The sequence below is a fragment of the Panthera tigris genome, chromosome B4, assembly GCF_018350195.1.
Source record: "Panthera tigris isolate Pti1 chromosome B4, P.tigris_Pti1_mat1.1, whole genome shotgun sequence".
Taxonomy (NCBI): domain Eukaryota; kingdom Metazoa; phylum Chordata; class Mammalia; order Carnivora; family Felidae; genus Panthera; species Panthera tigris.
In genome coordinates this window covers 69,146,306-69,172,669 of record NC_056666.1, presented here as the reverse complement: position 1 = coordinate 69,172,669, position 26,364 = coordinate 69,146,306, and the positions used below count along the sequence as shown (strand labels likewise).

The 26,364-nt window shown below is 37.1% G+C and overlaps 1 protein-coding gene across 18 annotated transcripts in view; it reads right to left on the bottom strand.

Moving 5' to 3' along the window:
- Positions 1 to 26,364, bottom strand: part of PPHLN1 (periphilin 1) — a 246,928-nt gene that overhangs the window by 96,139 nt on the left and 124,425 nt on the right. For all 18 annotated transcript variants that reach the window (XR_006219897.1, XR_006219900.1, XR_006219896.1 and 15 more), the window contains one exon: positions 6,690 to 6,901. Coding sequence is in view for 12 of the 18 variants with exons in the window: in XM_042992119.1 (XP_042848053.1) it covers positions 6,690 to 6,901 (212 nt within the window). In the remaining 6 variants the exon portion in view is untranslated. The remainder of the gene's footprint in view (positions 1 to 6,689; positions 6,902 to 26,364) is intronic.

Genomic DNA, 26,364 nt, shown 5'->3' with positions numbered 1-26,364 from the left:
CTGGAAAGTGATGACGAAAAGAACTAGACTCCTCCAAGCCTACCAACTATTATTAATTATTGATAACCCATGTAAGAACAAAGGACACTGCTAGGAAAAAATATTAAAATCATCATTAGAGAGGAGAAAGTTAGGGACCATGTCTTAAAACCTTTCAATTCTTGGTACAATGCCTAACATACAGGAGGAAAACAGGTACTTCTGCATGAAAGTCTTATCAGTAAACAAACTTCACAGCACAGGTAGGACATTCACATCTCCTTTGACAGCTGAAGCTGTGAAAGAGAAATGAAGATATGAACAAATGAAGATGTGGTGGCTACACAGATGCTAACGAAAGGATTTATTTTCTGGATCATGAATAACGACCTGAAAATTTGGGGCTCTTGGTTGGGAAGAACATGATTTCCCAGAGACCCTATTGGTCAAGAAGGTATGAAAGAGAAAATGGAAAGGACACAAGAGAAATGGTCTTGTGGTGCAGACACCAAATAAAAATGACAGAAAAAAAAGAAACTAGATAAAGGGGTAGCGAAAGCTTATGCCACCTCTGTTTCCCCAAAACAATCATCTCTAAGAGGTTAGAGATGTAACAAGTAAAGGTAGATTAACTATGAATATTTGGAAGTGAACTTCTGAACAGAACTCTCCTTTTAATACAGCAGCTAAAACCACATGGGCTTACTTTAAAAAATATAAATAAAACATTATACTAACTGTACATATTCTGAATGTATGCTGACAAAATGTATTAAGTCCCTAAACAGAGATGTTATAAATGCCTACACATATGGAAACATCATTAATTGATTACTGTTTTTAGAATCTTAATCATTGTGATGCCAGAAAAGCTATACCTGTATTCCTAGGATTCACCCAGGAAACTCATAGCCAAAGCTCTCGTGAGTAATCAACAGATTCTCAATCAAGAACAATATATTGTACAATCAAATTCAACAGCACAATACATTGGATCAAAGTCCAAGATCTTCTAAGAAAATACTAAAATATAGTTCAGGATTTCCTAATATGATACAACACTCATCCGAATAATCCTTCTCCACCCCCTTCCTTCTACCAACTTCTACTCACTCTTCAGACATTACCTAAAATGTCTATTCCTATGGAATGTCTGGTTTGTCCCCCTCACCAGATCATAAACTCAGAGAGCAAAGACTGGATCCCTCTTGCTTGGCAAACCATTTATGTGAAATATATCTTTGATGAATACAAGACTGTATGAGTACTGAACACAAATACAGTCACTTTCAAACCAAAAAATGCTATGATATTCAGCTGCCAAGAGAATGGGTTTGTCCTCCCTATTACCTAAAATATACATGCTCTGATTTCTATTACCATCACCACTCTAAACCTGCACCAAAGAAGCCTTCTTTTTAAATGTAGAATTAAACCTTTAAATTTATTGGAATTTCGGTAATAATCCAAAGAGTCATGTCGACTTCCAAATATATTCACAGCGAAAGGTCTTAAGACATGTCTCTTTTCCCATTACACCTAAGTTTAATAATGGAGTCTACCTTCCAAATACACTCTTCTCAAAATAGTATTTTTAATTCTTGTACATTTTCAGTCATCTTAGAAGATGTACCTGCAAAAAGGATTAAACACTGATGAATGACAGTCTTTAAAATGATATTCTAGGGGCACCTGGCTGGCTCAGTCGGTTAGGTGTCTGACTCTTGATTTCGGCTCAGGTCATGACCTCATGATTTGTGTGTTTGAGCCCTGCATCGGGCTCCGTGCTGATAGTGCTGAGACTGCATGGGATTTTCTCTCTCACTCTCTCTCTGCTCCTCCCCTGCTTGTGTGCGCACATCTCTCTCTCTCAAAATAAATAAATTTTAGTTAAAATAAAATAAAAAATACAATACAATACAATAAATCTTCTATTCTTAGTAACAGCTGCTGATCTCAAGAAAATAAAGGGATACTGGGCCCAAAGTCAGAGCTACAGAAAAAAAGATATATATCCCAACAAAAATAATAAGCTTGCAAATCTTCCACAGTAATGGAATTTTAAAAATTCTACCAAAATGTCAAACCGCTTAATTAATGTATAAGCATCAGTGGTAAATCTGAATAATCCATAGGCAAATGTTTAGAACAAATTAACAAAGATGTAGTTTCTATGTATTTAAATAATCATCCGTAGAGCCACAATGGATTTACAAAGCAAAACAAGGTAATTTTTATGTCCCTTTTTGATAGAGGAAATTCATTCTAACTTAAGAGTTTCAAGAAAGCACCTGATAAAGTCTTCCATGAAATCCTCAAGATAAAAGGAAGATAAGAGGATCACAACTAGTTAAAAACAATGCAGAAAAATGGTTGAAGTCCACAGACAGAGGTCTCTAGAGGTTTCTAAATTTGGCTATCTGCCAGTCAACATAATTATTAATGACTAATAAAAAACCCAAAGCATATTTCCTTTGTCGATGAAACTGCTATTTTTATCTGCTGCAAATATACAGAATCACTGAGAGTTTAAGATCTCTATAGAAGAAAATAATAAGCTAAAGTTAATTATATGAAATTTAGCATTCCTAGATTTCTTTTAATGTATAAACTACATGAAAAAAAAAGTACAGGCTGAAGGGCATTTTGTTAAATAGGAATATATGTGAAGATGGCTTAGGTTTCAATTGCCTACAGTCTCAATAAGGGCCAGTAATACAGTCCAGTTGACAAAGTAAAAGTTCACTTCTGGCATCACAACTTAAAAGGAACAGAAAGAAAATTAGGAAAGCAAAGTTCTGAAAACATGTCAAATAAAAGCTGAAGGAACTAAATATACTTGAACCTGTGGGGGGAAAAAAAAAAACCAAGAAGATTATGATTGTATTCTTCAGATACATGAAATGTTACAACATAAAAAAAGAAGAAACATTTTTATGGCTCTAAGACAAATAACTAGTATTGCATAGATGTTATAAGACAAGCTTTAATTGTATCATAAAAAATGAACTATACAAAGATGGAAGTACTGGACTGATATAGTAAATTTACCACAGGAAGTATTTTAACAAAGAATGAGGACAGGAAACTGACCTGAGTGATTTCTGGTATCACCTATTAATGTTAAATCATTATCCTCAACAAAAGAGTACGATAGGAAAATAATGAGATTCAATTGAGAAAGAGGAGGAAAAAAGGAAATAAATATCTGAGAGTTGACAAATGGGGAAATATCTGGTTGAATTAATAGGAATAAAAATAATAAACTTCAAGTAAAAATATAGGGGAGACATATACAACAATTTTAACTGGAACAGTATCATAATGAACAAAGGGAAAGGCAATGAGGTTAACTAGGACAACCTACACTTAGCATATAAATATGGACAACAAAAAGGAACAAAAAATAATATTATAGTGACAGGTATGAACAGGTAAACCCAATTAAGTTATAGGCAGAAAATTCTTATATATAAAGCACAGAATGAAAATAACATTTTGATTTAGGAGGATAATTACTCTACAAAGCAGTAAAAGGTTTACAGGTTTAACTCAAAAGGCTATAGAAGAAATTTAATCAAATACATATGTAGACATGTATATGTGAGTGTAAGCACAAAATGGGAAATAAGTAGTTAAGATAAAAAAGTAGTGAAAACCACTCTGTGGCTTATAATTAATCATATAAGAGATACACTAAATGCACAGAAGAATCAGGAAGAATTAATCTTTAAATGGTTACCATGGCCAAACTACTAGTGATTATTAAATTAAAATTACTCTGAAAAGTATGAACAAAAAGCAAAAAATTAAAAGTTAAACTTAGCAAAATGAGGGCATTAGGAAAGTAAGAAAATTGTTTTTACCTGTTATTTGTAGAAACATTTAAAATTTTTGCCTAAATTTTAACTTACATTAAAAAACTAAATTAACACATTGTTGTTAATTAACCCAATTTAAATGATAATTTAAGGACCCTGTTTCGCAGTCCTTTTTTGAAGAACAGCAAGGTGCCATCACTATCTGTGACATTTAGATTCAAAGCAAGAATTGGTATCAGAAATGTGTAACATAACAGTTACTTTTTCTATTTAATGTTTAAAATAAGACTTCTCCATTAACTTTTTGCAAGATGATTTTATGTAACTATTCTGAAAACTATTTACATGAAAGGAGTATAGAAAAACATTTCAATAGCTCAGTCCAAAGTGTTACAACCCAAGTAACTTGTAAAGAGAGTTTTCCCAGAACAAACATTTTTCTTGATTAAAGAACTTAACTTTTGAAGCTAAATGACTTAATAATATAAACATGAAGGCATACCAAAGTCATATGTTCTATTTCACTCAATTTGCACCGTATTTTAGTTTCCCAGCTTTCTCTGTTATCTATTCATCACTCCAGATAGTAAAACAATTTGACCACAAAGGATGGGGAAAAGTATACGGAGACCCTAAGACAGGAGCATCACATGTGCCTTCCCTACAATTTCATCTCAAGATTTTAAAGTTTCGGCTACTAACTACCAGGCGGAAAGCTGACATAAAATTCCTCCCTAAAAATATGTTTTAGAGGAGAATTGGAAAAAAGACAAATTCACTAATAATTAGGTTCACTACAAGCTGTCAAGAATCTTAAGCTTCCATTTTACTCATGTTTTGTTCAAAAGCCTTCATAATCAGTTTCCAAAGATACTTTCCTCCTCTTAATCATTATATTTGTATTTAAGTCAGACACATCAAAAAAAATACATCTTCTCAGAAGGTGTCTGGCTAATATTTACATCTGTGCATATGAGTGTACTTTAGAACTCAGATGTTATTTATCCTCTTGAAAGGGGAGAGGGTGGGAAAGATGGAAGTAAAACAAAGGAGAAAATACCAAACTGTAGAGCCTGAACTCCACAGAAAAGCTTTCAGTTACCTGGAACTATATGTTTATTTTAAGCAAGTGGGCATATGTAAGTTACAATGTTTGTTATAAATCCTTCAAATGACATTCTTACCTCCTGTATGACCATTCATATACATGTATCCAAAAATATATTTTTTTGGAAGCCCCACTCTACTTAGCTCTGAAATCAGTAAAAAATTGATAAATTTTCATTAAATAAAGGAATCCAGCAACAGCTACAATGGAGACAATCTAATGATTTGAAGTAACCTTCTCTCAGTCCGAACATGTAGGAAGCAAATGCTGTTAAACTAAAACTCTTATACTTTGGAAGAACATTTAATAGGAAGGAAGTTAAAAAGTAAAGAAAAAGAGAGGTGCCTGGGTGGCTCAGTAGGTTGAGCATCCAACTCTTGATTTCAGCTCAGGTCATGATCTCACAGTTTGTGGGTTTGAGCCCATCAGGCTCCATGCTGATAGTAGGGAGCCTGCTTGGGATTCTCTCTCTCTCTCCCTCTCTCTCTACCCCTTCCCTGCTCATTCTCTCTCTCTCAAAAAATAAACAAATGAAACTTAAAAACAAAAGGTAAAGAAAAAGAAATATCCTTGACTTTTCTGGTGTCTGTATCTTGGCTTGTAATTCTCCCCACCTAGAAGATACTTTTACTTGTAGAAATCTCAAATAAAAGATGAGCCCAAATGTCATTTCCTCCATGATGTGTTGTTCTAACCCCCAGAGTGAGAATCTCTCTCACCTTGATCTGCTCATGCCAGGTTAACTCATTTATGACATATCAATTCTTATATCAAAGTTATATTTTAGGGGTGTCTGGGTGGCTCAGTTGGTTATGTTCAACTCTTGATTTCGGCTCAGGTCATGATCTCACAGTTTGTGGGTTTGAGCCCTGCGTTGGCCTCCACACTGACAGTACAGAGCTTCTTGGGATTCTCTTTCTCCCTTTCTCTCTGCCCCACCCCCCACTCATGCATTCTGTCTCTCAAAGAAATAAAAAATTAAAAAAAATTATCTTGTCTCTGTTATATTTACATATTGATAAAATTGTTGTTAGTTAAGGGGAAAATACCTAAATATATTCCAGTCCCTGGTGACAGGGATATCCTTCTATCTAACACAGTGCCTTGCATTTAGCAGGCAGGAGGAAGTGTTTGTAAATGAGTTCAATTGTAGGCAGTGGAGTCCAGAAAGATAAAACAGATTATCTAAAAAAGTTGCTTCATTTATTTATTCCAATACATACTGAGCAACTCAGCCAGAATGACATGCTATGATTGCACAGAATGCCATGCATGTCTAGGTACTCCAAATAAAACAAACAAACAAACAAATAAATTGGAGGTTGGAAAAAAAAAATGAACCTAAGGTAGGATTTAGCTCTAACATCTATAAATAAGGCTACACCTTGTATTTAGGAGAAACCACTGAGATTTTTCATGAAAAATATACTAATCAGATATATAGAGATAGATGTCTTCTACTGACAGAAGACTGAAGAGAATGGACTAACACAGGAACTAGCAGAAAATATAAGAGTGTATAACTTTCCAACATGATTACAAACACGTATCTTCTGTGTTGAAGAATGAGAAGTAAAATGTCAATGTGGACCACAACTTGAAACGGTTCCAAAAAAATCTGTGTGGTATTTATTATACTATTCTTTCAACTTTTCTAGAAGTTTCAAAATTTTCAAAATAAAAGGCTAAAAAAATTTCTCTCTTAGCAATACCTATAAGGCAATCTGAATCAATACTTCCTCATTAGTGGAGATTGTAAAAGAAGTCTTAAAAATACATACTTCTATGTTGAGATTGATGGAAAGAGTACGTTTTGCTTCTTTCTGGAGAGTAGCTTCTACTACTGACGCTGGAGCCAGACCTGCTGTGTGGAGAATCCTTTCGACCTACAGGCGATTCTCTGAAAAAAGGAGGGTCTCTTTTATGAGGAGATCGGTCTCTTGCATAATGGGAAGGGTAGAAACTTTTTCTTCTAAAGCCGTCTCTCATGTCCCTTTGGGGAAAGAAAAAGTGAATTATATCCTGTAAGTTATATATACACAATACAAATGGCAAAAGCTCTGATTACAAGCTGCTCTTTACTGTAATCTTGGTTCCCCACTCCCCCCCTTTTTTTAATCACCACCAAACTTCTAATGTCAGTCCACAAAATGAAATTTTATTGGTGAAATGTGATTAAGAATGCTACATTTCTTCAGTTTGGGGTAGAACCAAGTAGTTAAGGGCAAAAGTTACTTTATTCTAAGCAAACAGAAATTTTAAACTGTGAAAAACACAGTCCTATAGTCTCTACTTCCATTTGCCATTAGCAATATTCCACAGAGCTACCACATTCTCAGTGACATCTAGAGAATGCCAGAGATTTCCCAAGTGAGACATTTAATAGACTATGATCCTCTTCTATAGTCTATACTACTGGTTTTTTAATTGCTATGATTTTGCTTCCCTCGTGCCAGTTGGCAATGTGTACAGACATTTTGGTTGTCACAGCTGGAGAGGAGGGGTTGCCACTTGTGAGTAGGGACCAGAGATGCTCTAAAATCCTACAATGCCCAGGACAGGTCTCGTATGTACATACACACACACACACACACACACACACACACACACACACACAACAACAACAACAACAACAACAAACTATCTGACCCATAATGTTAGTAATACCAAGGTTGAGAAACCCTGGTATATACCTATTAAGTCCTTGTTCTCTTGAGTTTGCATCCTTAGTGTACAGATTGTTGCTTACCTCTAAACAACAGCTTATAATAACTCACCTCTACTTTTACAAATTGAATTTCCTTATTAAGCAATATAATCAATTCAAAGCAGAAATTAAGTCTGAGTTTTAAAACTTTAGAAAACAAAACCAACTTTAAAATATCAAAGCAAACCAAAATTACTAAAACTATCAAGACCTGGGCCTCTATTTAAAGGAACACCCGGAGTCAAACAGGTTTGAATTGAAGATTTAGCAAGTATACTTCCATATTAAAATTAAGGAACACTGCATTTCAGACAGAAGAATGCTGAGAGATAAGCCACTGGCCTGTAATTTCAAATGCTCAGAAAATAATTTCAGGGGGTGCCTGGGTGGCTCAGTCAGTTAAGTGTCCAACTTTTGATTTCAGCTCAGGTCATGATCTTACGGGTTTTGAGATCAAGCTCCACATCACTGTCAGTGTGGATCCTGCTTGGTATTATCTCTCTCTCCTCTCTCTGCTCTTCCCCCTGCTTGTACACACACACTCTCTCTCACTCTCTCTCTCTCTCTCTCTCAAAATAAATAAACATACACTTAAAAAAAAAGAAAATAATTTCAGTATATTGATCAGCAGTCCCTAATATATAAGTTGTCATTGGCAGATTAATACCCAATACATATTGCCCTTACAGGTACAATTGAGTTTCCTGGACCAAAGTAGAAAATAACTAAAACTCATTCATGATAAATGAACTGACAAAATGCTACTGCCAAAATAAAGAATTCAAGAAATTCTAATACATTCAAGTTGAGTTACCAAAACAACAGGAGCCATATCAACATCACTGAGAACCAAGTGACTATATAAGCATTACCCACATCTTAGGAACTATACTAGGTGCTGGGGACCCAATGGTGAACCAAATGCATGCAGTCCCTCCCTCATCATGGAACTCTCAGGCTAGGAGAGGCTGATATTAAACAAATAAACATAGGGGGCAGGGCACCTGTGTGGCTCAGTTGCTAAGCACTGATCTCAGTGTTGTGAGTTCAAGCCCCATGCTGGGTGTGAAGCCTACTTAAAAAAATAAACAAATAGGAGTGACTGGGTGGCTCAGTTGGTTAAGCATCTGACTTCGGCTCAGGCATAATCTCACAGTTCCTGATTTTGAGCCTGGTGTCAGGCTCTGTGCTGACAGCTTAGAGCCTAGAGCCTAATTCGGATTCTGTGTCTCCCTCTCTCTCTGTCTGTCCCCTGTTCACACTCTGTCTTCGCTTTCAAAAAAATAAATAAAAACATTTTAAAAAATTTAAAAATAAATAAATAAAACATGTGAATGCAGTCAAGAGTATAGGCAGGGAGACTAATTAGGAGCTTAGGCAGACAAAAGACAGTGGTAGCTTAGATAAGGTCAGAACAGGGGACTACTTTAACACACACAAGAATGTATCTTTGTAGACTCAATAGAACATGGTGAATGTCTGACTAATGAGAGTAAGAGATGGGGGTTGCCAAGATGACTCCCAGAATCCTGGCATGATGGATTACTGAAATGAAAAAAACAGATTTGAGAAACTGGGGTGGGGTAGGAGATCCACATTTAGCCTTGAATATTTTAAGCTTGAGATGCTCATGTAACATCTTAGTAGGCAGTTGCCTACCAATGACATACCAATGTCAAGATTAGAAGAACCTTTTTGCCTATAACTATAAATTTTTCTATAAATAGATTATTATGTAATTTTTTCTATTTAAAGCCTTGGGTAGGACCTAGAATCTAGGACTAGATTAAGGGAACACTTAGGACTAGGAAATTACTACATTGGGAGAGAAATGGGCTATCTGAGAATGAAACAGAATAGCCACAGAAACATGAGGGAAACTGGTAAGTTACTAGGGAAGCCAAGGAAAGCCTACTCCGAGGAGGAGAATAAAGGTTTCCTACACTGAAATTAGAGTTCTTATTGATAACTTATCTAGGGTGTGAAGATACAGGCTCATATGCAGAGGAAAAAGTGCCTACTTTTCTCCAGCAGGAGGCAGGGTAAGGGAGTAGGCAAAAGGCTGAACTACAGTTTCCTAATCCTGACACCAGATGGCGGTAAAATCACAACAGCATAGTTCAGAACCACCAGCGTGGCCTGGGGTGACTGAATATGCTTGGGGTAAGTACATGTTAGATTTTTAATATCTCAGAGCAAAGTCTCACCTCCCCTTCACATCAAGCTCTCATATTTCCCATCATATTTAGCAAAAACCTCACAACAGTCATTATCTACTGTAAGTATCCTCTTTGACAAAGTGATAATGCTAGCCAAGTCCTTTATTCATGTTATTTTGTATGTATATACATTTTTTCATATTTCTATCTCTTTTATCTCTATATCCCAGTATATGTAAAGCACTATGGGGAATTACCCTGGTTCTAAAGAAGCTTAGTATGTTATGGGGGGTGGGGGGTGGGGAATAAATGTTCCAGAACTGGTATTGTAATTCAGAAGAGAAATGTATATTACATGGAAAACTCATCTGGAGGATCTTTAAGGAAAGATGAACACTGCTGAACAGAAATATAATCAAGCCACAGGTGTAATAGCTATATTTAAAAAGAGAAACAGGTAAAACTAATTTTAGCAATATTTTTATTTAAGCCAGTATATCTAAAATATTATTAACATATATTCAAGATTTTAAAACTTAGTGAAACATTTTACATTCTCTTTTTCATCTTACATCTTGAAAATCCAGTACATATTATATACTCACAGATTAGATTATCTCAGTCAGAACTAGCCATATTGCAACTGGGACATTTGGCTACTGGCTATATTAGATAGCACAGATTTAGATGGTAGGGAAAGTATTCCACACTTCAAGAAAAAGCAGAGAAGGATTAAAGGGTATTATTGTGAATAAAAATAGAAGTAATCAGAAAAGCAAAAATGAAAAGCATTGACTACAAAGCAAAGGAACAGAAATTTTAAAGGGTAAAGGAGAGTTAATATAAAGTACTGTACAGACTGGCAGAGATCTCTACATTTAAGACCTCGGAGTCACGTGACCAGTGAATGGGTTGTCCAATAAAACTTTGGAAACCAAAGCAGATTTTAAGAAATCAGTATTTTCATAAATGGCTTTTATGATGTTTAAGTACGTTCTTTCTATCCCAACTGTCTCGAGGGTTTTTATTCACAAAGGATGCTGAATTTTGTCAAATGCTTTTTCTGCATCAATTGACAGGATCATATGCTTCTTATCTTTTATTAATGTGATGTATCACATTGATTGATTTGCAAATATTGAACCAGCCCTGCAGCCTAGGAATGAATCGCACATGATCATGGTGAATAATTCTTTTCATATGCTTTTGAATTCGATTTGCTAGTATCTTGTTGAGAATTTTTGCATCCATATTCATCAGGAATATTGGCCTGTAGTTCTCTTTTTTTGCTGGGTCTCTGTCTGTTTTGGGAATCAAAGTAATGTTGGCTCACAGAATGAGTCTGGAAGTTTTCCTTCCCTTTCTATTTTTTGAAAAAACTATAGTAAGCTTATGAAGGAAACTGAAGAAGATACAAAGAAATGGAAAAACATTCCCTGCTCATGGATTGGAAGAATAAATATTGTTAAAATGTCAATACTACCCAAAGCAATCTATGCATTCAATGCAATCCCAATCAAAATTGCACCAGCATTCTTCTCAAAGCTAGGACAAGCAATCCTAAAATTTGTATGGAACCACAAAAGACCCCAAATAGCCAAAGTAATATTGAAGAAGAAAACCAAAGCAGGAGGCATCACAATCTCAGACTTTAGCCTCTACTACAAAGCTGTAATCATCAAGACAGCATGGTATTGGCACAAAAACAGACACATAGACCAATGGAATAGAATAGAGACTCCAGAATTGGACCTACAAATGTATGGCCAACTAATCTTTGACAAAGCAGAAAAGAATATCCGATGGAAAAAAGTCTCTTTAACAAATGGTGCTGGGAGAAATGGACAGCAACATGCAGAAGAATGAAACTAGACCACTTTCTTACACCATTCACAAAAATAAAATCAAAATGGATAAGGGACCTGAATGTGAGATAGGAAACCATCAAAGCCCTAGAGGAGAAAGCAGGAAAAACACCTCTCTGACCTCTCAGCCACAGCAATTTCTTACTTGACACATCTCTAAAGGCAAGGGAATTAAAAGCAAAAATGAAATATTGGGACCTCATCAAGATAAAAAGCTTCTGCACTGCAAAGGAAACAATCAACAAAACTAAAAGGCAACAGATGGAATGGGAAAAGATATTTGCAAATGACATATCGGATAAAGGGCTAGTATCCAAAATCTATAAAGAGCTCACCAAACTCCATACCCGAAAAACAAATAATCCAGTGAAGAAATGGGCAGAAGACACAAATAGACACTTTTCTAAAGAAGACATCCAGTAGACTAACAGGCACATGAAAAGATGCTCAACGTCGCTCCTCATCAGGGAAATACAAATCAAAATCACACTCAGATACCACCTCACGCCAGAGTGGCTAAAATGAACAAATCAGGGGACTATAGATGCTGGCGAGGATGTGGAGAAATGGGAACCCTCTTGCACTGTTGGTGGGAATGCAAAGTGGTGCTGCTGCTCTGGAAAACACTGTGGAGGTTCCTCAAAAAATTAAAAATAGATCTACCCTATGACCCAGTAACAGCATTACTGGGAATTTATCCAAAGGATACAGAAGTGCTGATGCATAGGGGCACTTATACCCCAATCTTTTTTTGTTTTTTTTGGTTTTTTGTTTTTTTTTTTTAACATTTATTCATTTCTGAGACAGAGAGAGACAGAGCATGAACGGGGGAGGGTCAGAGAGAGAGGGAGACACAGAATCTGAAACAGACTCCAGGCTCTGAGCAGTCAGCACAGAGCCCGACGCGGGGCTCGAACTCACATACCGCGAGATCGTGACCTGAGCCGAAGTCAGACACTTAACCGACTGAGCCACCCAGGCGCCCCTATACCCCAATGTTTTTAGCAGCACTTTCAACAGTAGCCAAATTATGGAAAGAGCCTAAATGTCCATCGAACTGACAAATGGATAAAGAAGATGTGGTTTATATATACAATGGAATACTACCTGGCAATGAGAAAGAATGAAATCTGGCCATTTGTAGCAACGTGGATGGAACTGGAGAGTGTTATGCTAAGTGAAATAAGTCAGGCAGAGAAAGACAGATACCATATATTTTCATTCATATGTGGATTCTGAGAAACTCAAGAGAGGACCAGGGGGGAGGGGGAGGGGGAAAAATAGTTACAAACAGAGAGGGAGGGAGGCAAACCACAGAGACTCTTAAATACAGAGAACAAACTGAGGGTGGATGGGGGGTGGGGTGGGGAAGAGGAAAAAATGGATGATGGGCATTGAGGAGGGCACCAGTTGGGATGAGCACTGGATGTTGTATGGAAACCAATTTGACAATAAATTTCATAAGAAAAAAATCAATATAAAAAAAAGAAGAAAAGAAATCAAGATATATATACTAAAGGAGTTAAGCCACTAGTTTTCTTCCAAAAGTTTGGCAGAGGAAGGAAAAGAGAAATAGAACAATATTTTGAAGGAAAGGGATTATTTGATCATATCTTGAGGGTGAAGGAAAAGGTCAATTTACTGTAAGAGAAACTTTTAAACTAAGATGCAAAATATTAACTGATAAAGAGCCAAAAATCAACAGGAGAACATGAGACATAGGAACAAGGTAAAAGAGAATGGCACTGAAGGAAAAAAGAACATGAAAAGGGTAAAGAGAAAAATGTTCATTTCAAGAAGAGAAAACATGAGAAATCCCTCTTTAGAAGGCATTTACCTGAGTAAAGAATCATAGAAATCATCAATAGAAAGTAAAGAAATCAAGAATGTGAATGGAAACTTGAGGCAGAGTAGAAGAGGGCGGGGTAAGTATGAATTAGAGCAGTGTTCCTGAAAATGCAGGTTCAAAGACCTGGCTCAATATTACCTAGGAAAGTGACAGAAATGCAAATTAAGGGGCATCAAACCACACCTACCGAATCAGAATCTCTGAGGGCATGACCCAGTATATTTGGGCTTTACCAAGGCTCCGCAGCTGATCCCGATGCACATAAACCTCATAAAGACTGAATTACAGAACTTCACTAACATATATAAGCACGTTACTCCTAAGTCGAAAGCAGAAATTCAGAGCTCATGATAAAGGCAGAACAAGTCCCAGTGATGACTGTAGCATCAGACCATACCTGTGGATACCTAAAGATAAGAGTTGAAAAACAAAAGAAAGAACTGCTATTAAAATTATCATCAAATCAGGAAGGAGATGGACAGAGAAGACTGTGAACCAGAAATTATAATCATCAAGGAGGAAAAAATGGGGTCCTGGAAATTACCAAAGAGTACAAAGGTGGGAAGAATGTGGAATAAATGGGGACATTCCAAGATGACATTGGAACAGTGGCTTGTCGGAGGTAATAAGAAGTATGCCAGAACTCAACTCATGAATCAAGGAATTAGGAGGCAAGTGGGTTGTGACAGAAGTTAGGTTCTGGTTATAGCAAAGGGATGGAAAGAATGATAGAAAATATATCCACTCTATTTTGAAATGAAAAGACAAAGTCTTTGCCCCAAGCTTATATTCTAATGGAGAAAACAGCCTATAAATATAAAACATTTCTGAGTGACTCATAATATAAAGTGGATGTGAGGCAGGCTCTTTTAGTTAAAATGGTCAGGGAGGACCATTCTGAGAAGGTGATATGTGAGCAGAGATATAATAAAAGAAATGGAACCTCACAAAGAACAAGTTGTGAAAAGATGTGATTTATGTTTATAGTGATCAGACTAACTGCTCTGTAAAAGCATCATATGTTGATGTGAAGGGCATAATGATGAGTCAGAGGGTTTTCTGAGAGTTTACAGAATTATAGAGCACCAAAGTTTCAAATACTAGCCTTACCTACAGGGATTTACAGAAGCATCACCTAGTAGAGAAAAGGGGTTAAGGCATATTAAAGCCTTCGTGAACTAGCCGTCCAAGTACTGAAAGACCCTTCCAAAGTCATTATTATCTTTATGACATTAAGCAAGTTACTTAACTCTTCATGCCTTAATTTCCTCATCTATAAAAGTAGGGATAGTATTACCTAACTCACAGAGTTGTTACAAGGAGTAAATGAGATAACATATGTAAAGTGCTTAGAAAAGAGCCTGATACATAGCACGCAACAGATGTTAGCCATTTCTCTCTTTTTTTTTAAATGTTTATCTTCAGAGAGAGAGAGACAGAGAGAGAGAGAGAGAGAGCGAGCATGCAGTCGGGAGGGGCAATGGGGGGGGGGGTAGACAGAGGATCCAAAGCAGGCTCCTACACTGACAGCAATAAGCCTGATGAGGGGATGAGGGGATTGAACTCACGAGCTGTGCGATCTTGACCTGAGCAGAAGTCAGACGCTCAACCAACCGAGCTACCCATGCACCCCAGATGTTAGCTATTTCTGACAGTATTTCCATCAAATCAATAAAGGTTTGCAACAAAAAATAGCTAAATGTGCCAGTATAACTGCTTGATAGCTTTATCCTTCAGAAAAGCAAAACTATGGAATCTTCCATATTAGGAGTTTAAAACCTACTCATAATAATAAAACCTCTGGAACAACACTTCAACTTGATTTCCCAAGGAATTTCCTTTACAGAGGATGAATTGTAGATAATTCAATGTCAAGAACTTCAGTTATGGAATTCAGAGAGTACACACAGATGAAGCACATATAAAATAAAAAGTAGGCAAAAAGACCACTCACTAAACTGGGGGGGGGGGGGGGGGCAAGGGGTCAACAAAAATTTGCTGTAAAGAGCCAAAGACTTTGTGGGCTATATGGTCTCCATCCACAACTCTTCAACATTCTACTGTAGCACAACAATAGCCATAAACAATATGTAAACAAACGTGCCTGGCTGTGTTCCAATAAAATTTACCAAAAAAGACAGTTGGTCGGATTTGGCCCATGGGCTGTAGTTTGCTGATCCCTGACCTCAACAATTACATACCTCCTGACTGTTTTCAAACAAAGAATAAAGAGGTTACTTACAGCTTCATATTCCTCACAGAATACAAAGAAATGTATTGGGATTTTTTTTGACCCCAGCCCTTGCTAGTATCTTAAAATTTTGCACTTTAGAAGTTATATTTTGGAAAGCAATTACACCATGATAGAAGAATATGTTTTAGCTGACTTACACCTTCTTTTTTTACCAGAGACCTGACTTCATAATAAAAAGCCCTTCTCAAAATATGTTCCAAAAAATACTAACCCACGAGATGTTGGTGTTTTTGATCTCACCACAAAATCCAAAGAGGGGTTCTATGGGTAAATAACTTTGGGAAACACTAAGTTTAATAAAATTAAACATATTTATTTACAGTGGTACTTCTCAGAACATACCGTACAGGCAGATACAGATTCAAAAGTTATACATGGCCTTTTGCCCTTAATTTACTTAAACCTCTCTGAGCTTCATTTTCCTTACTTCTCTGAACACAGCAACTTTGCAATGAATGGTATCTATTATTATAGTTTTAGGTTTTCGTCGTTCTGTTGCAGTGATCTCATTTTTAACCTTCCCCAAACACATGGATCCTCAAGTTTTAAAACATTTTACCTTAACTCTGAGACAATTTAGGGAGAAGAACGATTGATTCCCTTCTTGTAACACATATCATGATAAATTCAGGCTGGTTAAAAAGCTAAATGTTTGCAAGGAAGGGACAGAAGAGAAAGACCTCTCATGAGAAAAAATACTAATTATAAGTCTATAGGAAACAAATCATTCTGTATCAAAATAGCAGGTTTTAAATTACATGCTAAAAAGGGCTCTAAAGCTGGGGCACCTGGGTGGCTCAGTTGGTTAAGCATCCGACTTTGGCTCAGGTCATGATTTCAAGGTTCATGGGTTCAAGCCCTGTGTCGGGCTCTGTGCTGACAGCTCAGAGCCTGGAACCTGCTTCAGATTCTGTATCTCCCTCTCTCATCCCCTCCCCCACTTGTGCTCTCTCTCAAAAAAATAAACATTTATTTATTTATTTATAATTAATGTTTATTTTTTGAGACAGAGAGACAGAGCATGAACGGGGGAGGGTCAGAGAGAGGAGACACAGAATCCGAAGGAGGCTCCAGGCTCTGAACTGTCAGCACAGAGCCCAACAAGGGGCTCAAACTCATGGACCATGAGATCATGATCTGAGCCGAAGTTGGATGCTTAACCCACTGAGCCACCCAGGTGCCCCATCAAAAAAAAAAAAAAAAAAAAAAAAAAAAATTTTTTTTAAAATGTTCAAAAGGGGGCTCTAAAGTTAAAAATTATGATTAGATTTAAAGCAAATTTCCAATGAAGAGGGAAAATCCCAACACCAATGGCAAAGTCTTAAATATTAATGTTTCAGAATTTAATGCATGCCAACAAAACCACTCAATAAGATGGACATACCAATAAAAATGGTGAAGGATATGAAGACAATTCAATGGAAAACAAACAAAACCAGGTATCACATCACTAAGTAAGTATTTAAGATAACCTGTTAAGTTTTCCTAATCAAACAGGCAGATGATCCCATCCAGCAGTGAAAATAAGGGTAAACAGACACATAAGCTTCCTCATGAATAATTAACAATTTGGGTTGGGCTGGAAATTGCTAGGATTCAATGGCCTTAAAAACAGAAAATACTACTCTAACAAAAAAACTTCACATTAAAGGAACTCTCACAGATACTTCATGACAATGAAAATGCAAAGGATAAAATGTTGGAAACTGATCCAAACTAAGAATGGAGTATGATAATTCACCAAGGCATAGAAAAGACACTTGCTCCATATCTTAAGTTACACAATGAGAATTGTTCAATGTTAAGCTTTTACAAATAAATAAAACTCTTTAACTGTCAATGTTTCCAAAGTTTTAAATTACAGTGTACTAAGTGAATATTAGCTTACCACTTTTTTCATTTCTCTAAGCCATCTCTAATTGACAGGAGAGGTTAATTTAACATTTTGACAAATTTTAAGTCACAACACTGGTAATTTTTCCCATTTACTATTAAGATTGATTTAAGTCAGCAAGAAAGAATATCCAGTGGAATTAAGACAGTCTTTTCAGCAAGTGGTGTTGGGAAAACTAGACACCAACATGCAGAAAAATGAACCTGGACCACTTTCTTACACCATACACAAAAATTAACTCAAAATGGATCAAAGACCTAAACGTAAGACAAGAAGTCATTCAAAATCCTCGAGGAGAAAGCAGGCAAACACCTCTTTGACCTCAGCTGCAGCAACTTCTTACTCAACATGTCTCAAAGGCAAGGGAAACAAAAGCAAAAATGAACTACTGGGACCTCATCAAAAGAAAACACTTCTGCACGGCAAAGGAAACAATCAGCAAAACTAAAAGACAACTGATGGAATGGGAGAAGATATTTGCAAATGACCTATCAGATAAAGGGTTATTATCCAAAATCTATAAAGAACTTATCAAACTCAACACCCAATAAACAAATAATCCAGTGGAAAAAAATGGGCAAAAGACATGAATAGACATTTTTCCAAAGAAGACATCCAGATGGCTAACAGACACATGAAAAACTGCTCAACATCACTCATCATCGGGGAAATACAAGTCAAAACCACAATGAGATACCACCTCACACTGGTTAGAGTGGCTAACATTAACAACTCAGGCAACAACAGATGTTGACGAGGATGCAGAGAAAGAGGATCTCTTTTGCACTGTGGGTGGGAATGCAAACTGGTGCAGCCACTCTGGAAAACAGTATACAGATTCCTCAAAAAGTTAAAAATAGAACTGCCCTACAACCCAGCAATTGCAATACTGGGTATTTAAGCAAAGGATACAGGTGTGCTATTTAGACGGGGCACATGCACCCCTATGTTTATAGCAGTGCTATCGACAATAGCCAAAGAATAGAAAGAGCCCAAATGTCCATGGATGGATGAATGAATGGATAAAGAAGATGTGATGTGTGTGTGTGTGTGTGTGTGTGTGTGTGTGTGTGTGTGTGTGTATATATACATATATATATGTTCGTGTGTGTGTGTATACATATATATATGTATACGTATATATATGTGTGTATATACACACACACACACATATACATACAATGGAGTATTACTCAGCAATCAAAAAGAATGAAATCTTGCCATTTGCAACAACACAGATGGAACTAAAGTGTATTATGCTAAGCCAAATTAGCCATATGACTTCATTCATACGTGGAATTTAAGATATAAACAGATGTACATAAGGGAAGGGAAGCAAAAATATAAAAACAGGGAGGGAAACAAAACAGAAGAGACTCTTAAATACAGAGAATAAACTGAGGGTTGCTGGAGGGGCTTGGGGTGGGGCGATGGCCTAAATGGGCGAGGGGCATTAAGGAGGACTCTTGCTGGGATAAGCACAGGCTGTTATATGCAGGGGATAAATCACTGTATTCTACTCCTGAAATCATTATTGCATTATATGCTTTAACTAACTTAGATGTAAGTTAAAATAATAATAATAATAAATAAATGGAATCATACAGTAGAAAAAGAAAAAGAAAAAGAAAAAGAAAAAGAAAAAGAAAAAGAAAAAGAAAAAAAAGATTGCTTTAAGTTGGAATGATGACTCCCTTTGGAGAGGAAGAAGAAATTTGAGTAGGGGCATGAGAAAGCTTCTGAATGCAAGTAATATTCTATTTCTTAACCTGGATTGTGGTTACAGTTATAGTAACTCAGAGAGCTGTACACCCTAATCTGTGTATTTCATATTTGTTAGATGCTCTGAGTGTTTATGAAAATGTGATAAAAATATACCTTATCATTTAACATGATGTGAAAGGAATTTTTAAGAATATAAACAGAACTTTTACCTTTAAGAACAGAAATTTAAAAAAAATTTTTTTTTTTTAGAGAATGAGAGTACGCAAGTGGGACAAAGGGGAAGAGGGAGAGAGAGAGAATCTTAAGCAGGCTTCACTCTCAGCATAGAGCCCAACACAGGGACCATGACCTGAGCCAAAATGAAGAGTCAAACACTCAACCAACTCAGAGCCATCCAGGTGCCCCAAGAAAAGAATTTTCATTTTTAGTATTTATTTTAAGGAAAAACAAATTGTAAGACCACTTACTGTCTGAAAATCATTAATACATTTTAGGGGCGCCTGGGTGGCTCAGTCAGTTAAGCGTCTGACTTCGGCTCAGGTCATGATCTCACAGTTTGTGGGTTTGGTCCCCAAGTCGGGCTCTGTGCTGACAGCTGGGAGCCTGGAGCCTCCTTCAGATTCTGTGTCTCCCTCTCTCTCTGCCCCTCCCCTGCTCACACACACACACACTCTCTCTCTCTCTCAAAAATAAATAAACATTAAAAAAAAAATTTTAAATCAGGGGCGCCTAGGTGGCTCAGTCAGTTGGGCATCTGACTTCGGCTCAGGTCATGATCTCACGGTTCATGGGTTTGAGCCCCGCGTTGGGCTCTGTGCTGAGAGCTAGGAGCCTGGAGCCTGCTTTGGATTCTGTGTCTCCCTCTCTCTCTGTCCCTCCCCCGCTCGCACTCTGCCTCTCTCCCTCAAAAATAAATAAACATTAAAAAAAAAAAGATTTAAATCATTAATACATTTTAATGGTTTGTTTTGATCACCGTGGCATTCATCCACCAACATGGTGTCAAGTCATCTGCCCAGTGGACCACTGAGAAATCAGTGCAACATAAATTGGATGCTCCACCTCAGGATATTCTCTCTGCAACTTATATTATGCTGTTATTTAGTTTTGTTCTTATTTACTTTTCCTTTATTCAAAAAAATGTTACCTTAACACTGCAATTCTTAACATTTTTTCCAAATATCATGATTCTCTTTACCCAATCTACAGAAGTCAGTGAACAGATTCAAAGACAATCCTTTACAAATAAAACATTAAAAAAATAACCCTTTATAACGAAAGGTTAAATTTAAAGATTTTTTTTAACTTTATTTATTTATGAGGGGGGGATGTAAGCAGGGGAAGATGGGGAGGGGGTGGGGGAGGGAGAGGGAGAGAGAATCCCAAACAGGCTTCATACTCAAATTCACAAAATGTGAGATCATGACTTGAGCTGAGATCAGATGCTTTAACCAACCGAGCCACCCAGGCGCCTCTAAATTTAAAGATTTTTTTTTTCTTCTCAGTGTTTCCCAAATCTTGGTGCCTGCTACTAAATGCTTTCAAATGACTAATGAATAAACAAAAAAATAATTAAAAATTTAAAAAATTTAAGCATTCTGTTGCCCTTGGTCTAACAGCTTATATTTCTGTGCACTCACTCAGGGTTTTAATTCTGTATCATATATTTAATAGACATTTTCTACTATAAAATTTTTGGCATACCATTGAAAAATATTTCTATTTCTCAGAGTTCAAAGCAAAGATATCATTACTTCAAGATGCACATCAATTTTTGCTACTTCAACAAAACACCACTGCCACATTCAAAAAAATACTTCTATATCCAAAAATTTGGAATTGGGTAATTCTAACTGGAATGCTAAAGAAAATCCAGGAACACTGGAGTTTTGTTTTTTTTTTTTTTCTTTAAGCAAACTGCTGAGAATCATGAGAGCTAACAATAAAGAACTTTGATATCAATATGCAAGACAAATAGGAAGCTAAGAGATCTGGACCTGTCTTTTTTGAACTACTTTACTCTTTATAGATCTGCCAATTTCAGAAGCAGCCTCTCTGAAAAATAATTTTGATGGCTTCACAGGATTAGGATATAAAAACAGTCCAGATCTTACAAAGGAAAAAGGGTTGAAAGCTCAAAGGGCTACACAATAACAGCAGGGTGAGCTGGAAATAAACTAGCCTGGCTTCATATGACCTAAATTCTGTAAGGTGACCCTGGACAGCTAATGATTCAAACCCTCTGACATACTTAGCGGTTTCTGTTTTCCTGGCCATTAGTTAAGATTTGTTAAAATTACTTCAAATGTAAAAAACCCATTTTTAACATGAAAATCTATGTATTTAAAGTTACAGAAGTAAAATGAATTTAAGCTAGACATTCTTAAAATATAGTCCTGTTTCCTGAAGAACAATATATGTATACAATTGTCACAAAGTTCTCAGAATACAAAACATGAATCTCTAGGTTATTATACGTTAACCCAAAAAAATTAAAAGGGAAAGACTGGTTGATAGAAATATCACAACTTTATTCACACGTTTTTTCTTTAACCACATGTTAGTCCCAACACTCATGATTAGCTATAAAATTCAATCAACATCAGCCAGTAAAATTTTTTTTGTGCAAGTTTCATCCTGATTTTAAGAAAGAATTTTGGTTTTTGTTTTCACAATGGCCCTAAAGCCTACTGAACAGAGTAATGGGATACTGGAAACTTGGGCACATTTTTAATGCCGATTCCATTACACAATCACAGGGTAAAAACTTTGCACTGCAAATATGATGAAGTTCCATTTACCATACAAAGAAAACTTTACCGGGGCACGTGGGTGGCTCAGTCAGTTAAGCTTCTGACTTCGGCCTGGGTCACAATCTTGCGGTTCATGGGTTCGAGCCCCACATCGTGCTCTGTGGCGACAGCTCAGAGACTGGAGCCTGCTTTGGATTCTGTGTCTCCCCCTCTCTCTGTCTGCCCCTCCCCTGCTTGCATTCTGTCTCTCCCTCTCAAAAATAAATAAACGTTAAAAACTGTTTAAAAAAAAAAAAAGAAAACTTTACCTCAAAACTTCAAAATCATATATGGAGTTTCTAGCCATGTTGAAAATGAGGACATCAAACATATAATGGATTCAATACAGTAAACTACAAGGGAAATCAAAAGAATCTTTACATATATAACAGTACAACTGAAATGCTTACTATGAAGCCTCAAAGGGGGGAAAAAAAAGCCCACATATTTAACGGATTTTTTTTTTTTTTTGAGAGAGAGAACATGTATGCGTGCAAGCAGGGGAGGAGTAGAGGGACAGGGAGAGGTAATCTTAAGCCCAATGCAGGGCTCAGTCTCATAAACCATGAGATCATGACCTGAGCTGAAATCGAGAGTCAGCTGCTAAACAGACTAAGCCACCCAGGCACCCCCGATTTTTAAAAAATTTTGTTTAATGTTCACTTATTTATTTTTGAGAGAGAGACAGAGAGAGAAAGAGACAGAGAGAGAAAGAGACAGAGAGAGAGACAGAGACAGAGAGAGAGAGACAGAATATGAAGCAGGATCCAGGCTCCATGCTGTCAGTACATAGCCTGACATGGGGATCAAACCCACAATCTCACGAATCCCATGAGATCATGACCTGAGCCAAAGTGAGAAACTTAACCCACTGAGCCACCAGGAGCCCCGTGATTTTTTTATTACTAAAAAAGTACATAACTTGAGAGTTAAGATAGTGTCCTCGACTGTATCACTAACATTTCAGCCATAATTCTAGACATGTACAGAAGGAAAAGTCACCAAGAGAGTGGAAGATGGGAAGAACTAATGGCCTACAAAGAACTGTTTCTCAAAATGTGTTCCTGGGACCACCTACATTATAAATACTTTGGATGCTGGCTTCAAATGTAGATTTATGAAGCTCATGATTCTCCCCTTACAAATATACACCCCCGAGGTAATTCTAGCCCCTCACACCAGTCAAACCAGACAAGTTGTGATGGACCCCTCAGTTTCCATGGGTATATTTACTGGTTAAGAGTAAAATTCAGTAAAGTAGGGGGGAGAGAAAAAAGGGGGGGAATGAAGGCAGTTTACTTCTTACTCAGGACCTACCACATACAACATGTACAATTATTCCACACAAAATACTGGCTACTTCCTTTCTAGTCAACAGGAACTTTAAAAAGAATTAAGATTTCAAGAATCATTTTGAGAAAGAGGCTTGGTAACTTACACTGCAAACAAAAATAAGTGCAGACCTCAAATGTCTTCTCTTAAATGTGGAAACAAGAGTACCAGGGGCCCTGTGACTTCCCACACTACCCTTTATTGTATGTACCCCAAAATCAAACAATCTTGCAGCAGAGTTGAGAAGTTTGGTGGCCCAAGTCCAGAGCTCTTTCCACAAAACCACATCTTTATGTCAAAAGCATTCTAGGTATGAGATATGGACTGAGAGATCTCCCAGTTAGAATCTAGGCCTTAGGTATCTGTGTTATTCACAGCTGATCACATTTGATCTCTAACACCTACAATGGTGCTGACTATTATAGAGGTCAAGATATGCCTACACTGCTATAACATAAATACTGAAAAATGTAATCTTGAGTCATTACACAAAAGGAGTTCATCTGTCACAAAATAGTCTAGGGCCGGCATTCCAGAGTGAGAGATTCTGCTCCAGACAATCATCTAAGACCCCAGGCTTGACCCCTCTATTTCAACATGTGGCTTCCAAGATCACACGACTGCTGTCATTCCATTCTAGGGCCCACCTCACAAAATGTGGAAAGGTAAATGTGTGTGGAAGAGTTCTACTTATACCCATTAGAACTGGAGATAAATTAGCCACATGGCCACAACTATCAGGAAGGAAGACTGGGAAATGTAGTCCACCTATGTGCCTAAGATGTGTGGAGAAGTAGTCAAAGTCTTTCCAAGAATGATGTCTCATTTTAATGAAAGTGTGGGATTCCCAAATGAAGATGTGTCTAATAGATGGACGTAGAAATGTAGATCTCAGAAAAGAAGCCAAGGCTACAGATACAGATTTATCTATCATCAGCAGCACAGTATAGGTCAGTGTTTCTCAAACTTCAGTCTCCAGACCTACAGTATCACAATCATCCAGGGGGCTAGAGACTCAGATTCCAAGTCTCCACTTACTGAATCAGAATCTCTTAAGACAAAGCCTGGATATTTTTGTTTAAAAAAAAATTTTTTTTTGAACGTTTATTTATTTTTGACAGAGAGAGAGAGAGAGAGAGAGAGAGAGGGAGAGACAGAGCATGAGTGGGGAGAGGCAGAGAGGGAGACACAGAATCCGAAGCAGGCTCCAGGCTCTGAGCTGTCAGCACAGAGCCCGACGTGGGGCTCGAACTCACAGACTGCGAGATCATGACCAGAACCGAAGTCGGACGCCCAACCGATTGAGCCACCCAGGCACCCTGGACATTTTTATTTTTAATGACCTTCTCTGTGATTCTTATGAATCTTATGAACACAAGTTTTAAAAACATAAGCAAAGGAAATAACTGCTGCTGAGGACAAAGCTAGATGAAGTTACCATAAATGAGAGAAGGTGCCGGGAAGTCATTGTTAACATTATCCTACGGTTTGGGGACTGCTGTCACTCCACCATAAACCACCGTATTAGACAAACTGCTATTACATGCTCTTCAAATCATAGTCTCAGATTGTTGCCTTACTTAAGAGATTGCAAACTCTGGTTTTACTTAGTTGTAAACACCGAAAACTCAAGAGATTTAACGTTTAAAAATCTGATTTCTGACTTCTTTTGAAGCAGGTCACGGTGTGCTTATATTCCCAAACAGCAAAGATCAGCTTTGCTCCAATCTGACCCCCCACATTTGTTTACATTCCCTGAATGGCCTCTGTAGATACACGAGTTATTTCCACTAACAGACAGGGGCATTACTACCACAGATAAACAAATATGTTAACTGCTTTCCTCTAAGTATTACAAGTATTTTATGCTCAATAACTGTATTTGTATATACATAAATAACAAAATACAGTAATCTGAGTTGATCTTGTAAATGCTTTTACCTCCTCAGCCTCTTCATAAACCAATCCCTCCAACTTCTTTAAGTGAAACCCGGTATTTGAAACAAATACCTCCTGTAAAACTCTTGAGTACTAAGTACACACTGATGACTGACTCAAGGTCCTGAGGTATATGAGACAGGATTATATTCTAAATCCTGCATCCTCCAAGAAAAGGGGGAAAGAGCCCAACAAACTACTTAAGTTTGTGCTATCCCATGATTGCCCACAATACCAACCTCCTGATAACTTTCCCACATTTCCTAAACCCAATGACACAGTCTACACTGTAACATATCCTACGCACATCATGGGTGACTTTCAAAATTCATGTGGATCATCTGTGCAATGTTGTAGTAACTCTCTGACTACCTCCTACCTCCTCACAATATCTTAGCCACATGCTTGAATTCTAAACCTTGCCACTTACTTACTATCCACAAGTGCTCTTCATCAGAATCCAATACTGCATTCTTATCCTTCAGTTTTGCCACTGCTACAACAATTCCACCTCATGGATACCAGTAAGTCTCCTATATTTTCTAGCAATTCACGAGCCCCATCCTAGCCTCACATACTGCCTTTTCAGCCTCAACTGTAGTATTTGATCCATGATGAATACCAACAACTTTCCGTCCTGGCAATTCTGATACATCGTCTTAGCCAACCCCAAACCTGAATTAATTCCAAAATATGTGATTTCTTCACTAGTATAGTTGATTGTCACAAGGTCTAAAGATTGGACCCTCTATGGATACATGGTCTCTAATTTCCACTGTGCCTTCAATTCCACTAGTAATATTTTTATGTATCATTACCGAGCTCAATCTTCCATTCACATCAGCAACTCTTCTATACCCTGATAATTCTCCCAAAGTCCTCTAATCTAGCACCAAAACTTCCCCTCTTAGTGACCTAACTTTCCTAAAAAATACAGGGGT